General features: G+C 43.5%; 1 protein-coding gene across 1 annotated transcript in view; it reads left to right on the forward strand.

Annotated features, from left to right (window-relative positions):
* Positions 1–16,575, forward strand: part of Csmd2 (CUB and Sushi multiple domains 2) — a 535,133-nt gene that overhangs the window by 331,787 nt on the left and 186,771 nt on the right. The window contains exon 14 of the mRNA XM_076862996.2: positions 12,800–13,126. Coding sequence (XP_076719111.2) covers positions 12,800–13,126 — 327 coding nt within the window. The remainder of the gene's footprint in view (positions 1–12,799; positions 13,127–16,575) is intronic.

The following is a 16,575-nucleotide window of genomic DNA, read 5'->3' on the forward strand; positions in this document are numbered from 1 at the left end:
GAGGTGAGACTGATAAGCAGACAGGTAATTGAAACCAAGAACCTAGTGAGGTTCTAAGTGGCATGGGGGAAGGCCATAGTGGGCAACCACTCCACAGCTATCAGACCCTCATCAATGAGCTTCTGTGTGGGGTTCCGATTCCAGAAGGGAATGGGCAATAAGGAAGGAACTTGAAGCAGAAGTGACTGCCAGCTCAGAAAGGATGCTTTTATGGTCAGAAATAAAAGGACCATGAGTGGGGTCTCCATATATCCTTATTTGCTTGGGACAATCCCAATATACAACCTTTTGTTCTACTGATTATTAATAGTTTCACTTTTAATTTTCAAAAGAGTCCCAATGTGGGCAATATTTTATATGGCCACCCTAGCTATGGCCCAACAGACCTTCATGCCAAGCAAGGGATTGTGCCTCAGCCGAGTGTTCTGGATGCCAAGGGAGATCCCTGAGCAAAAGGCCTAGGAGGCAGTCCATGGTTAACTCCCTCCTCCCTCTCTCCCTCATCTCATGCCATTCTTCCCCTCAAAACTTTCCTACCTCAGTGCCTTTGCAGCTGGCATTTTGTCATATTTAAATGTCCCTCGCAATGCTGGTTCTTCCTCATCATTCCTCACCTGTCACCCTCCCAGAGGGAACGTCTGTCCTTATCCAGGAGTGTAATCCTTCCTTGTTTATTTTCCTCATATTCTCTTTAATAAATGCATTACTCAACTTTTGCCTTGGCATTGACAGACCCAGAATCTCAGTGACTTGCCACAATATATATTTCTGGCTCACGGTCCATGAAGGCTGCCAGTCATCGTGGCTCTGCATTGCTCTGCTGGGCTCCCTACAGCAACTATCTCATTCTGGGACCCAGGCTAAAGGACCAGGCTCTACCTAGGGTGTGCCTTTCTCAAGGAAGAAAAGAAAAGCTCTGGGAGACAGAGCCAAACCTTGCAAGCTCATCTAAAACTCTGTTGGGAAAGGCTTATGTCACACTCAAATTCTCGAATCACAAGACCAAGCCCAAGGACAATGGTGCTGGTAGGAGGGCTAAAAGAATGTATGGCAAGGATGAGGAGGGGACAAATAATACAGTCTATCTCAATAAGCACACTTACTTTACCTGTTGATTGTCTAACAGCCTCCCTGAAGGCAACAATATCTTGTTCAGTGTTGTATCCCAAATTCCAATCACGCAGCAAAGTCTTAATTTTTTTTTAATAGTATTGGGGATTGAACCCAGGAGTACTTGGTCTGTTTTATTTTTATTTGAAGACAGGGGTTCTTTAAGATGCTAAGATTGGCCTCCAACTTGTGATCCTCCTGCCTTAGGCTCCCAAGTCACAGAATTACAGGCATGCACCACTGTGCCTGGCTCAGAAAATTCTTAGTAAGCATTGGATTCCTGTTTTTGTTATAGTTATTAGTAGTAGTATTGGGATTGGTGTTATTACGGAGACAAGGTAACCTGGTAGGAGTAGGGGAAGATTCCGTTTGGAAGATGCTTGGCCACCAGAGCCTGTTAGAAGCAGGCTTTCTTCTGGGGTCCTCAAGCATGTGGAGTTTAGCCAAAGGTGGTGTAAGTACTCAGAGGGGTGAACCTGAAATGCAGACTCCATGACTACAACTGGAAGGGTTAGTGCAGGGTGGGAGGGTCCCATGTCACTCACCAGAAATGACACTTAACAGAGTTTTCTAGATGAACAAGGGAAGAACACGTGCTAAAAAAAGAAACAGCTTGGGGTTAACCTTGAACGATTGTAGAGCTGCAGGTGGGCCCATCTGACCAGACTGTGGGGTCCCTTAAGCAGGCAGGCAGGATAAAAATAACAGAGCTTGGCAAGGGCCTTAGGCCATGGAGAGTCCCCTGCCCCTTTGAGGAGTCTAGACATTATCCTGCAAGCAGCAGGGAGTCCTTAAAGAGTCCCAGGCAAGGATGCACCAGAACAGACAGTTGTGATCTACAAAATTGGCTCTCCATATTGAGCCACTATGGAGGATGGATTCCAAAGGAGTGAGGTTTAAAGTGGGAGACTGGGGTCTCCACTTAATAGGGCTGTGATGAGGATGTGACAAGTACAAGAGATTACTGAGGAGACAGAACCCACAGGAGTTAGCTCCTGATTGCCTGTGGGAGCGTGGGAGAAGCAGTGGATATATTTCTCTTAGGCAATTGGACATTGTCATTCATGAAGATAAGGAATGAAAGAATCTTTGGAAAATAAATAAAGAGTTCAATTTTGGACACACGTTCAAGGTGCCGGTGGGATTTCCTGTAGAGCTGTACATCAAGCTGTTGTGCATCAAGTCTAGGGTGTGTCTGGGCCATGGGTGTTTGTTTGGGAGCAAGTGGGAGGTGAGAAGAGGGCCTAAGGAAAGCTCACACTGGGTGATGGCAGGGTTGAATCATCTGTAGATGCCAAGGAACATTCTAGAATCTAGGAGAATCAAGTTTGGGGGAGAAAACAAGAGGTTCAGCTTGGAACATACTTAGTTAAACTTGCTGTGATAAAACCCAGACCCCTTTCCATGGGCTCAAAGACCTTTGCCATCCTGTCCGACTCATCTCATGCTTCTTGTTCCATCCACCGCCACGCTTCTGCCACATTGTCCTCCTCTGTCCCCCACAAGTCCCAAGCTCATTCCCCACTTGGTCCTTTGCAATTAGGGTTCTTTCCACCTGGAGTGGTTGTCCTTGGGATGGCTGGCTGTTTGTCATCAAGCCACAGTTCCAAGGCCACTTCCTCAAACCGGCCATCTCTGTTCCCTTTGTTGAAAGTCGCACATGCTCACCTCATTCACTTTTTCCCTTTGCTGAGTCTTGGGTTCTTTGTCATCTGTGAGAAGATAAACAGCACAGGGTCTTGGACGTGCTTCTCCATCCTATGTCTGCTCACCCCATCTGCAGGGCAGAGACTGGCAGGCAGCAGATGCCACATCATGCCATTGAAACACCACCTACGTGAAGACGTTTCAGAGACCACCGCACATCCATGTCTGTAGCTCGGGAGAAGGTCTGTCCTGAGGTCTACAGTTAGAAGGCGTGTGTGGGGTGGGGGCCCTAATGAGAATGTGGAATGTAAAATGAAAAGATGACCCAGAAAGAGTGCCTTTTATGTTCCAAATGTAAAAGTCGGGGAGAAGACAGAGCTTGAGGTCCAAGATGGAATGGGTGTCATGGAAGACAGAAGGGGGAGGGGGGATTCTGTTGAATGTCCTGCCAATTCATCTCAGGACACCACCTGTCCAAATCCTCAAGAGGTGGGAATCAGACAAAAAAATAAATAAATGCAAAAACTTGGGCACAATTCATGGCTTTCAGATCCGATTCTATCAAACATGAATTTAATAATTAATGTGCTCAGGACATATTTAGCCAGGACTGTCTATTTGTGCTTGCTGCTCCTTTTGAAATGTGTGTACATTTCTAGAAGGCGTCTTCAGTATTCTCAGAGAGCACCAAGGCTAGAGTTAATCTCATCTATGATAAGGATGAGGCTGCCAAATGACTAGCTTCACCCCTGATGCATGTCGCCTTAAGAACCTCACACAGCCTCCTTGGGACCAGTGAGGCTAAATGATAACTTTCACCAAGACCCAGTCCCAAAGATGGCATCTAGATAGCTGAGATGGAAATGACGGTGAGCAGAAAGAGGCAAAAGAAATACAGGTGAGCTGCAAGGCCTCCCTTCCAGCCCAGCTCTAGCCTTAATCAACAGGGCTTCCTCAGTTTACTGATCCAGACACACACAGTGAACCAAGAGCCATCTGAGTGGGCCACATCTGTTGGGGTGAGTTGCTGGAGAAAAACCGCCCAACTGGGCAAACTGGCACTGCTACCAATTCATGGTCACCCATCTCAATCAAGCCTGTGAAATTGCCTGGCAATCCATCTGTGTTTTTCAAGTCAGGCTATTCTCCACTTCTCCATGGAAACTACCCCAAGCATTCTCCACCCTCCTCAGACCCATTCCCCACCCGCGTATTGCACTTGAGAATGACCTTGCCTTCCAGCTCACAGGCAACCCATGCAACTTCCAAAGACTAAAAACATCAAGCATGCAGACCCAGACCATCCTCACTCTCCCTCCATCCTTCTCTACTTTTATAAAAGATGATCAATCTTTTCTCCTATTGAAAACCAATCCCACCATAGACTATACATCAGGAAGAAAATTTTAATATAATTACATTTATGCTTAAGGACAGGCATCTCCAGACACCTTTAACATCACATTAAGAAATGCATTTTTACATCACATTCAGTACACACTTGCACATTATTGCAGCCTATCTTTCACAAACAGTGCTTACCTTTACTACCCCTAATGAACTGACATACTTTTCTGTTCTCTTTTATTTTTTTGTTTGTCTTTTTTGTTTCTTAACACCTTGCTCATGATCTACCACATCAGTTTCAAATGGGTCACAGCCCACTGATTCACACATTTTGCTATGGATTCTCCCCCACCTCTCACCTTCTGTGTCAGTCAACTTTCCATCACTATAACAAATAACTTAGATAATCAATTTATAAAGCGAAAAGGTTTATTTTGGCTCAGAGTTTTAGAGGTTCCCATCTGGGATTGATTGGCTCTCTGTTTTGGACCTGTGGCAAGGCAGCTCACCATGGTGGGAGCACAAGGCGGAGCAAAACCACCCACCTCACAGCCAGGAAGCAAAAGAGACAAGAAAGGCCAGAGGTCCATGATCCCCTTCAAGAGCATCTTTTTAATGACCTTCCACAGGGCACCACCTCTCAAAGTCTCTACCACTCCCCATAGTCTTATCCAATAGCACCAAGCCTTTAATACATGGGCCTTTGGGAGACATTTCAGATTCAAATTGTAGCACCTTCTTGGAACTCATCCTCCATTTGCCTCTTCAGCCGCTTCCCTTCTTCCCATTCCCTCTCATCAACATTTAAAATTTTCTTGGACCTCTCTCAAGAAAACAAAAGCATCCTTCTCCACTTCCGGCATCAATTTTGCAGGATCCTGGGTACACTCTCACCTCCGGGCTTCTCTGACAGTATCTCTGCCCTTGCTGTGTGCGTGCCTCACCTCCCAGGCCCCTGTCATCCACCCCATTCTAACTTTGCATCCACAGAGCCTCTAAATCTGCTCTCCCAGACATCATCAGGGAGCCTCTTGTTGCTGAAACCCAGTGAATAGTTTTCAGCCCAGAGGAGACATGCACACAACAGCCTCTCCAAGCAGATGGCCCATCCTCCGCTAAAATCCCTTCTCCTTGTCCATGTGACACCACTCTCCTGTTTTCCTGTCTACCTCTTGACTGCTTGGTCTCCACCTTGCCAACTTCCCTCCTTTTCCTCAAAAAGTTCTGTGCCATTTTTGTCCTTGGCCAAATCAGTAGCTCAATCTTTTTACATTTCTTTTTTTCTAATAATATTGTATATCTTTGCACATCTTCACTGGCCAACTTTACTCCTTTGTTAGTTCCTCTTAAATTTCCTCGGCCAATATCTATTTTGAGTTTCCCTTATTTCTGAATTCCAGTTCTTTGTATCTGAAACATAATAAATATTCAACTGTAATAACTTGAAACTATTTTTCTCTCCAGTTTGTTCTTCACTGACTGTTGAGCCTTTGATTATGATTTATTTTAAATCCAAAATTTTCTATTTCAATTTAAAATATTGTTTCCTTTAAGATTTCTAACTTTGATATAATGCTAAGAAATTCCTCCTCCACCTCTGAAATTATACAAATATTCTTTATATTTTCTTCTGATGTATGGAAACAGCTGTGGTCTAGTTTTTTTGTTTTGTTTTTTAATAAGTGGTTAGCCATTTGTTCTAGTATCTTATATTGATCAAGTAACCTTGTTAATTTGAAATCCCCTTCATCATATATTAAATTCTTACATTCCTATATCTATCTGTGGACTTTCTTTTTCAGTTCCATTGATCTCTCATTCAAAACCAATTCAATACAGATTTCATTGTTACAGCTTTATAGCATGTTTTAATGTACTTAGTATCTGCATTGACAAGCCTTTCGTCCGCTGAGTAGAATCACATGTTGTGGTTGAGAGTGTGGGCTCTGGAACCAGCCTGACAGGGTTCATTATTCTGGTCCCATCACATAAGGCTGTGTGACTGTGAGCAGGTTACTTGAGCCCTTGAACTCAACTTCTGCATCTAAAAAATGGACTTAATGATTAATAGTATCCACCTCAGAGATTGCTGTGATGGTTAATGAGTTAAGACATGATACTCTTGGATGTTTATTAAGACCCCATTTGTTATTTTTCTCATCTATCTCAAGGAGAGTGTGGTTGTTTTGACTTGTTTATTCCAACAAATGGAACTTACAATTGCTGTTAGTTCTAGGGAAAAAAATGGTATGGATCTTCTCTGGAATTGGGTTAAAATGTGTATCATCACTTGAGGATAATTGTCAACTTATGAACTCTTTTCAACAAGGGACATTGTCTCCACTTTTAAATTTACTTTTCTATTAGTAAAGTTTTGCTATTTTGGTTATATAGGCTGTGTTTTTATTGTTTTGTGGCTGAATTTGATTTTTAGCACTTTGCATATAGGATTTGTGCTACACTGTTGATGTGACCATGTGTGAGTAGGTGGATAGAAACACGTACACTATCATGGTGAGAATATTTGTTCAGGATTAATTTAAATAGTTTGGCTATTACAAGTTTGTATAAACTTTTAAAGCACTACCTATGAAACCATCTATCCCCTAAGTAGTTCCCATTTGCCTTAGGATTTTCCCTTCATACTAATTTTGGTAATTCAGATCTGCCTGGGAAATTCTTTATTTTGACAAGATTTTAAATTTATTAGTATATTATATTCACCATTCTTTTATAATTGGATTATTGCCTTAATTTTATTATTATTATTATTGTCATTGCTGTTGTTATTATTTCCTAACTAAAACAATCAGCAATTTCTCTTTTGTCTCTTCAGAAGCTGGCTGTTTTATCTCTTCTGAATTTATTATTCTCCCTTCTCTTCTTAATCCTCTTTAGTTATTCTCTTTGTAACTTTTTGAGTATAAATACTCATTTCATTTATATTTCTTTATTATTATTATTATTATTATTATTATTATTATTATATTTCAATAATGAGTAAGGCTATGAATTTTCTCCTTACTACAGCTTTGGCCTAGTATCATCACCATTATAAGCAGTCTGTATTGAAAGCTCTTCTTTCCTCTTTGAACTCAGGAACTTAGGAATTTTGTGAATTTTCAAGTGATTCTGGATTTTCTTTATTCTTTTTTGTTGATTTCTAGTCTGTCCTGCAAACAGAAAATGTGACCCAGTAGTTTTTGTTTTGTAGTAGAATTTATGGAGTTTTCCTTGTAACATAAAAGAAGATCTGTTTTTGCCATATTCCATGGGCACCTGTAAAGAAGGTTGTGTTCCTTGTTTAAAAGTCACAGAGTTTCAAATAAACCCACATATTATGGTTTGGATCTGAAATGACCCCCAAAGGTTCCTGTGTTGAAGGCTTGGTCCCCCAACACAGCAATGTCTAGAGGTGGGGTTGTTGAATAGTGTTTGGATCCTGAGGGCTCTGACTTCATCAATGGATTAATCCATTGACAGGTTCATTGCCTATGGCATTATTGGGAACTGGCAGAAACTTTAGGAAGCAGGAGCTAGTTGGAGGAAGGTCACAGGGGTATGCCCTAGAAAGATTCTTTTTGTTCTCAGCCCCTTCCTCCCTCTCTCTTGCTTTCCAGCCACAATGAGGTGAGCTTGGCCACACCCTTCCACCATGATATACTGCTCATCCCAGGCTCAGAAGCAATGAAGCCAATCAACAATGAGCTGAAATCTCTGAAACCATGAGCCTAAATAAACCTTTCCTCCTTTAAGTTGTTTTTCTTGGGTATTTTATTATAGTGACAGAAAGCTGACTAACACATCATACCCACTCCCGTATTTTTCAGATCCTCCTTATCTTTATTTACTTTTGACTTCAAATTAGCATATTTTATTATGTCTGTTTCAATGCTTTGGGGCATACAGAATCATAACTGTCATGTCTTCATTTGGGAATGGGCTCATCATGCAGATTTTAACTATCATCTTTGGCTTTTCATTTTGGTTTTTGTAAGGATTGGTGAATTCTCCCTTCTCTTAGTCCAAGTAATTGACTTAGGATTTTGAAAGCAGTGAAGCAACAGAGACCACACCAAAAGGAAAGTGTACTAAAAGAATTCTCCAACAAGCCCCTTTCATTTACTACTCAAGATCATAGTAAATTTATATTATGTACAGTATTTCCACCTCCACCTGTTCATGAGTTTTCCGCCACTATTGTTTTTCAAAAGTCTAAATCTCCTTGAGAACCTTCCAACTTAAAAGCTTTGCCCAGCCAAGGTCAAGAGCGATAGCACCACCTGGTAATCACTTCTGAAATGGAGAATCACCTGATCTCTCCCTTCTAAGTTGATGATTGATAACGCTGAGATCCAGTTACAACTCTTTGTTGTAGTTACTGTCCTCATTTGTGAACTGAGAATCAGGCCCTTCCTATTCCCTATAGAAGCAGACCATGTAAACTGTCTATACAGTTTTCCAGAGTGAGAAAGATGAGGCTATGGTGGGACACTGCATATCCTTTCTCCTGTCCTGGTTGGGGCAGGTCTGGGTTCTCTCTTGAGATGGAAGACAGAGTTTATAAGGCCGTCGTCTCCTTCTAATAGTGTCCGTTTTTCAGCCCCATCTCATTCCAGGTGCAAGAGGAAATGTCTTTTGGTAGCTGTCCAAGACTATTGACTGGAAAAAAGGGCCGTCTAAGAGCCAGCTATAATATAACATCAGAGGGTCTGAAGTTAATGTTGAAACTACTTTTTGTTGCTGTTGTTCACATTTACTTCCACCAGTAGTTCTTAAATGCTGGATGCAATTTAGGATTGCCTGGGGAGCTTTAATATCCTTTATGACTAGGCCTACTACACCAACCAAATAGGAGCCTTTGGGGCCTGGGCATTGGGAAATTGTGACACTCTTATGTTGTGAACCAACTTGGCCCATTCCTTTCCTTTTGACTACCTAGACTTACTTTGTCTTGTCTCAAACTAAGGGTTGTATTTTACTAGAGATTTAAGCTATATATTTTTATTGTCATAAATCAAAATTTGTCTTTTTTTTAAGCACCTTACTTTCCAGTTCTCCTCTATACATTTTTTTCCTTTGAATTCCATTTGTTTTTTCTAAATTGACTGCTTTGCTTTTTCCCCTTTTGCTAATTGTAAAGATAAGCTATTTCTTATTCTATTACTAATTACACTTAACATCTTTAAAAACACACTCTAACCTATTTTTTTCTAATTAGCCGTAGAAACTATAAAACAATTTCTTACAAGATGAGGAAATGAGCAGATCTCCTAGCTCTAACTTTATTCTTTATGTCAGTATAATCTGGAATATTTTACCCTGGGGTTTGGGTGGGAATGATATTTTCTGTGTACTCTTCCAAGAAATATTTGTTATCTTTGCATTCCATTTTATAGCAATTATTTGGATTCATTACAATGTTGGTTTATTCGCTTGTTACTAATCTTTTTTTTTATTAACCACGGCTTTCCCATACTTGAGTTCTTCCTTTTGACTCATCTCTCCATTGAACAGAAAATATCTTCAAGTGATCTTTTATGAATGGTGTGTGGAGACCATATTCTTTGAGGTCTTTGAGGTCTTTGAGAGCAGCTTCTGTTATGTCTGCTATTCAATGACTTGGTTGGGTCACACCCTTTTCTACTGTTATTTAGGGCCACATCTGTACTGTGTCTGAGGGAAATGTATTGACAATCGTGCCACAGTATTTTCTCATTTTCAGGACTAACACAGATGTCCAGCTATTTTTACAGGCTCTGGTCAATTCTGTTGCTTGAGTTTTGGAGTGGGATGAGATTGTAAAGCCCATATGTCCAGGTCACTGTCTTTTCACATCTATCAACCATTGGATACTCACTGGTTCATTCAGCGAGTGCTGGCTGAGCACCTAGAGTGTGCCAGGTACTGTGGGAGCCATTAGAAGTCTAGAGCAATTAGACAGACAGGATTTCTGCTCTCACAGAACATCTGGGTATATGCTGGGGAGAAAGAGGGCCAAGCCGTAAACAACTAAACAAGTGAACAAGACAAATTTAGAGATAAGTGGAGCTACCATATATAGCTACTCAAGATCTAAACTGGTGCCCCTGAAAAAAGGCTATAAATAAAATGAGTGATGGGGTAGCGGGTGGGAGCTCAGATGGTGTTAATTAAATTCTCTGCGACAAATCCGTTTGTTCATCTGGTTACAGTGTTCCTCGTCATCTTCCCTCTGAAATCGTAGCATCTTTCTTCGTCTTTGGCTTATCTTAGACTGGTTTAATAGGCCACATGACAGGCCCCTTCTGTCTTCAAGGTCATTGCCTGTGGGCATCGTTTGTATGGTATCCACAACTGAACTACCACAAAGCTGGGGTCAGGGTGGCCGAGCCTCCATTTTCTGGCCTGATCAGGGCTGAAGCAATGCTTGGGATAAACGGAAGGATCTCCCAGGGACTCCACTGTCAGAATGAGGCCCAGTGGGCAGTATCATTCTCATACTAGGTGACAGTGGAGGGGTGGCTGAGCTTGGTCCCTGGAGTCAAACTGTATGGATATGAATATGGTACTACCATCTACTGGCTATGTGACCCTGGCAAGTTACTTACCCTCTCTGTGCCTCAGTGTTTTCATGTTTCATTGTGGTTAATAATAATACCGACCTCAAGAATATTGTGACCGTTAAATTGAGGAATTGATGGAAGTGCTTAGAATAGTGTCCCATATTTAGTAAACCCTCAGTAATACCCAATAATCTTTGCTCTTAACTTTATCATGCATCGCTTTAAAAGCTTTTCTGTGTTATTTCTCCCCTTGATTCAAATTCTTTCTATACTTAAAAATAGAGGGATTATAAGGATGAGACAGAATGGTCTTAGAGACCAGGCTCACTTTTCTCAGGTTGGTGGGAGAGCTGTCTGTGGCAGATTGGAAGAAAAATTCCTCTTGCACATAAGGAGATGGGTGGGGCAGGGAGAAGCAAGAGGAAATTTGCCACATGAAATCACTACTTCCCTGTGTGTGTGTGTGTGTGTGTGTGTGTGTGTGGTGTTTCCTTGGACAAAAGGAATTTTATTTTATTATTTTTTCTTCTTAGCTTCATTTATAGTTAGTATAACTATAAATCAATATTATTAACATCAAATATAGATATAAACATACAGGAATTTAAGTGATTATGCATATTCCTTTCTCTCTTCTTTGTCATTTTCTGTAATTTAAAAAAAATGTTTAGAAATGCTATAGCATTTTTGCAATTACAAAAATTAAAAGGCATTTAATTTTGGGGGAAAAAAATCACCCTGAAACCTATTACCCTAATACCATTTTTATTTGGGGACTGTGTCCAAACCTCATCCATACATAAACAAGTGTTTAATAGCTATCATCAAAAGTACACGTATAATTTTATGATCTACTGTTTTACTTAAAATGATGTTTAACACTCTTTCTACAAGGTCATATTTATCACTTTAATGATTGCGTTCCGACCGCATCACATTAAAGGCTATAATTTACCTCACTTTATTGGGCTGACTGACAGATAGCTTGTTCCCATTTTTTTTTCCCTCCATAATACAATTATGTCACTATCGTCAGCTTTGTCCAGGTGGCTCTTTTTCTTTTGAATTAATTTCGGGAGATTACTGAGTCAGAGTGTTCAAACAGCTCTGTGGCTCTTAATAAGAATTCCTATGCTCCCTTCCAAAGGGTTCCATCGGCTTTCCTCTGCAACCAGCATTAAATGCATGTGCGAGTTCCCACAAAGCCTCAAAGGTATTGGGTTTTATGTCTCTTTCTTGACTTTTCTCTAGTGATATGGACTGTGTTTTCATGTTCATCCTATTTGCTCTCCTCTGAGTGCTCAGAGCGTACTCTTTGCTCATCTTGGGGATGTTCATCTAGAATTATAAAAGCCTTAATTCAATATTGATATTTCCCTGAATCATAGTTGTTGCAATTATTTGTTCGTCTTTTATTTCCTCCTTCTAATTTTGATTTATTATCTATTGGTCTGTTTTTCCATTTAATGCCGTTTCCTTGCCTTATCCTTGTTTCTGGGTCTGGAACGACCAATTGGCATGAAAATGGTTTTAAATGAGGGCTTTGGAAGAAGATTGGGTTCTCAGGGTACAGGGAGGAAAAGGTAACAGGAAGTGAGCAGGGCATTAAGATAAGACCCTGTGGCCTCTCACCCAGTTCCTTCAAAAGCTTTGGTCTCTAAGAGATGGTGCTCACCTGGTACCTCATTAGCATAGCATTTGTTGTGGCTTGAAGCTGTCAGAATCCCCAGGGCTACCTATCATTTTCCCATCAAAAACATTTAAAAGAGAGAAATGGACTTGGATTCTCTCTGGGAGATTTCCACCACTATGTCAATCTCCATGATCAATGTCCTTTCCTACTGCTGCACACCAAGCCGACAATACCCTCAACACCAGAGACCAAAAGCATGCAGACTGCCTGGGGTGGCCACTGAAATGGGGAGAGGGGCCAAGAGACTACCAACTCCGCCATGTCTGCCCTTTGCCAAAGGGAAACTTCTAGTCTACACTTGGCATGGAACTCAGCAGGCCTTCCACCTAGAGCTCAGAGCCCAGCCAGTCCAGCCCAACCCTGGAGTAGATTAAGAAAATGATCCCTCTGCCAGGCCTCAGTGGCCTGGGCAGAATGTTGAGGACACTTATTGACCTCCCATGCTCTTCTCTTGCAGTTTCCTGCTTCTTCAACTTCACCAGTCCCTCCGGAGTCGTCCTGTCTCCCAACTACCCAGAGGACTATGGCAACCACCTACACTGTGTCTGGCTCATCCTGGCCAGGCCCGAGAGCCGCATCCATCTGGCCTTCAATGACATTGATGTGGAGCCTCAGTTTGATTTTCTGGTCATCAAGGATGGGGCCACTGCCGAGGCCCCGGTCCTGGGCACCTTCTCAGGAAACCAGCTCCCCTCCTCCATCACGAGCAGTGGCCACGTGGCCCGTCTTGAGTTCCAGACTGACCACTCTACGGGGAAGAGGGGCTTCAACATCACCTTTACCAGTGAGTCCTCCTTCTGTCGCTATCTGAGCATCTCTGAGTGTCCACTTCTGAGGATAAGGGGCGGTGCTCCAGGGAGGAGTGCTGATGTGGGTGCACCAATCCCAAGGGCATTGCTGGCTTATAGGCCCTGGTTTGGGAGACCCCAGAATGACCAGAAAAAGCATAAATGTCTTCCTTCTGGGCCAGGGCCTCTTTTCTGTGGTGTCACTTTCCATTGACATTATTTCCCTAGGTGACATGTGATATAAAGGGAGCTCGGAAACCTCCTTTCTCCTCCCAGTCTCCCCCTTCTACAAGGCCCTTCTAGAACCAGGGAGGCCTCTGGCATTCTGGCATTAACTCCCAATTCCCTCTCTGCTGTGCTTCCCTGAGTTCCTGAACACTACTTCCTGTTGACCCCTGGTGTTCCTGGGGGTTACCCACTCTTTGCTTTGCCCAGTCCCGTTCCCATGGTCAAAGTAAAAACAAAGGTTTGGAGCAGCATTTCTGTTTGGCCTGGAGACCACTCTTAGGGCATCTAGTCATAGCCACAATCTCAAAGTTGTCACTTCCAGTTTCCACCCTGGGCTCCTTCTCTAGGAGCAACTTGAAGTTCCATAGTGAGTATTTTTCATTCCTGTATCTTAAGATAAAAGTGGGTAGGAGTGGGATAGAAACCTAGGGACTGGACAAAGCCAAGCTCCAAAGATAACAGCAAGTTGTTATCAGGTCACAGTAAACAATAAACCTAGGGAACTTGGCTCCTGACAGATAGTCAGGTGGGACTGAAGCTTCCAGATCCTTTCTCAGAGGCTGCTTTGGAAATGCAAGTCCCCAGCTGAAGCTCTGCTCCACACCCACAAACACTTACCTCGAGCCATATGAAGAAGCCCATCTCTTCCCAACCCCCATCCCCACCCTTGGCAAAGAGATTGTGTCCCCTTGTCCCACCTATCCCTGGGGCCCAGTTGAGCTGAAGACTTCAATGGCTACTTAGTGGGCCATTTTGGGCCCCAAATTTCAAGGAAGCTCCCAGGCTCAGGCCCATTTCCCTCGCCACCCTTCTTCAGGATAGCAGACTTGCTGGGAACAGCCTTCTCAAGGTGCGACTCCCCTGTTCCCACCATCCAGGGACAGGAAGACGTAGAGCCCAGTCTCACCTTTCCTAAGCATCCTTTTCTAGCCTCAGGGTCCTGCTCTTGAGCATCCCTGTCCTCCTCCCTGCTTTTCCCATAAGATCATGAGCTTCAAGAGGAACAGGTACCTGTTACTTCTCTTCCCATCCCCTCTGCCCAGCACGGGGCATGTGATGAGGCAAGGATCAGTCAAAGCCTGTTGAATGGAAGGAGCTGTGGGTGGCTGTGGCTTTTTCTCACCCCAGTGGCAGTAGCAGGAATGAGGGTAAGAAGAAGCCTGGGAAGCTCATGCCTCGGGGACTGTGAGAGCTGAGAGCTCCCCAGTGACGAACCTGGGCAACAATGGATACTTTCAGTGTCCAAGGAAAATCAAATCCCACTAAGTCCCTGCTTTCCAGGGAAGGAACATCTCCAGAGTCCTGGGGAAAAGGAGGCCCAGGCAGCCCAGGGAACCAGCTCCATTGGGAGGGCAGACCCGGCTGAGGACCCGCTCTCCCTAGCGTTTCCCTCTACCATCATCAGGATGATACATATGCAATATGGCAACACTCAAAATCTGGGACAGGTCAATGCAAAATAATAAGTACCACCCAGAATCCCCCACCCAATAATGGTGCTTGCCAGCACTTGGTGAATTAGAATTAGAGGGAGCAAGTATCTTTCTATACACTAATATATACAGCTGGATGGAGAAAGACAAATCACATTTTACATAACTAAACCCCATCCTAGTCCTACTGAGTCAGAATCTCTAAGGGGACAGAGTCCCAGAATCTACAAAGGTGAAGGATTCAGATGCATCCAATGAACTGGCCCATGGATGAGCATTTGGGAGCTAGCACAGTCTCCCCCAGGAGACATTCATCTCTTCCCCCCGTCTCATGGTGATCATCAGGGCTGAGCCTGACTCGACCCCAGACAGTTCTCTCCACAGCTAGAGAGGTGTCATGCTTTCCCACATGGGACTTAAAATCTGTGCCCCTGTAGCAGGAATGGGAGATCCCCTTTCAACAGCTCCTGGCAATAAACCTGATCCTTCTTCCATCTTCCACATGGGGCATAACTGATAATGACAATACTAGCTGCTGTTTATTGAGCACTTACTGTGTGTCAGACCCTGTGCTGAGCAGTCTACAATCTACCGGTAGCTTCACAACCAAGCCCCATAAGCCAAGATCCTTCTCACATATTAAGAAACCGAGCTTTGAAAAGGTGCACAGGTAGAAATGGTCAGGGCTTAAATCCTTGACTTAGAGATTGTGCTGCTAGATTTTGTGAACAGCTCCATATTCCTTCTGTATGCATGTGTGTTTACATCTGTGTGTGTGTACAGGTATGTGAACATGTACATATGTGTAGGCAACTGCTAAGAGGTTTTAATAGAAAATGTCTGGACTCCTGGACCCCAAGTACCACTTTTCTTCCCTCCCCATATCTCTGATCGTCAGGGCACCCCACAATCGTAGTTGCTAGTGATGAAAGGTTGGGAAACTGATTCTGGGCTGACCCAGACTTTGCAATTCAGAAGGAAGGTTGTGGGGAACTATACAGACGAGGCCCTGTAGAGCCATCCCAATCATCTTCCCGTCAGAGGCTCCTGCAGCTCATCTGAGGTGGGAAGGGTGACAGGTTTGTAGGGCTCTTGCCTCCAGCCAGATTCCACCGCCTCCAGGGTCACTTGTGGTTCCGAGTGCATGTGTGTCCCCATCACCAGGAATGTCAGTGTGCTGTGCATTGGGTTCTTTGAAGTGGCACATGCCCATGCACTCATGGAGCCTGGTCTCCACGGGGAGGTCACCATCCTTAAAACAGTGAGGACACCCATAGGGCCTAACCTCAAAGATATTTCAGGATAGAGCTGTGGCACTCCTGGGGGAGGAGGACTGGAAGTGGGCTTGGTGGAGATGAGATAGCAAAGGGCATCCTTCCATGCAGGGGAGCAGGAGAGGAAGGGAATCATCCTTAACGAGTACCTACTGTCTACCAGGCACCACACCAAACCCTCGCCTCTGTCATATTCCAATCAACTTGCATTTTATTCCTGAATCCGCATGATCCTGCAATTGAATAGGATCTCCAAATTACAGAACAGCAAACTGAGGCTCGGCACCATGACACACGTCACCCAGGACAGTGGAACCAATTAGAGTCAGAGCTCTATTGAATCTGCAGTGCTGCCATCTCTTTGCTCTTCCCCAAACTGCATTAGCAGTCACCTGGGCAGAGGGAGCAGCAGCCCGACAAAAAGCAAGGAAATGAGGGGGACGGCTTCAGACAGGGTTAAGTCCAGGGCACCTGCTTTATGATGTTAGTGTCTATGAGCGTCACAGGATT

The sequence above is a fragment of the Callospermophilus lateralis genome, chromosome 7 (genome assembly GCF_048772815.1).
Source record: "Callospermophilus lateralis isolate mCalLat2 chromosome 7, mCalLat2.hap1, whole genome shotgun sequence".
Lineage (NCBI taxonomy): Eukaryota > Metazoa > Chordata > Mammalia > Rodentia > Sciuridae > Callospermophilus > Callospermophilus lateralis.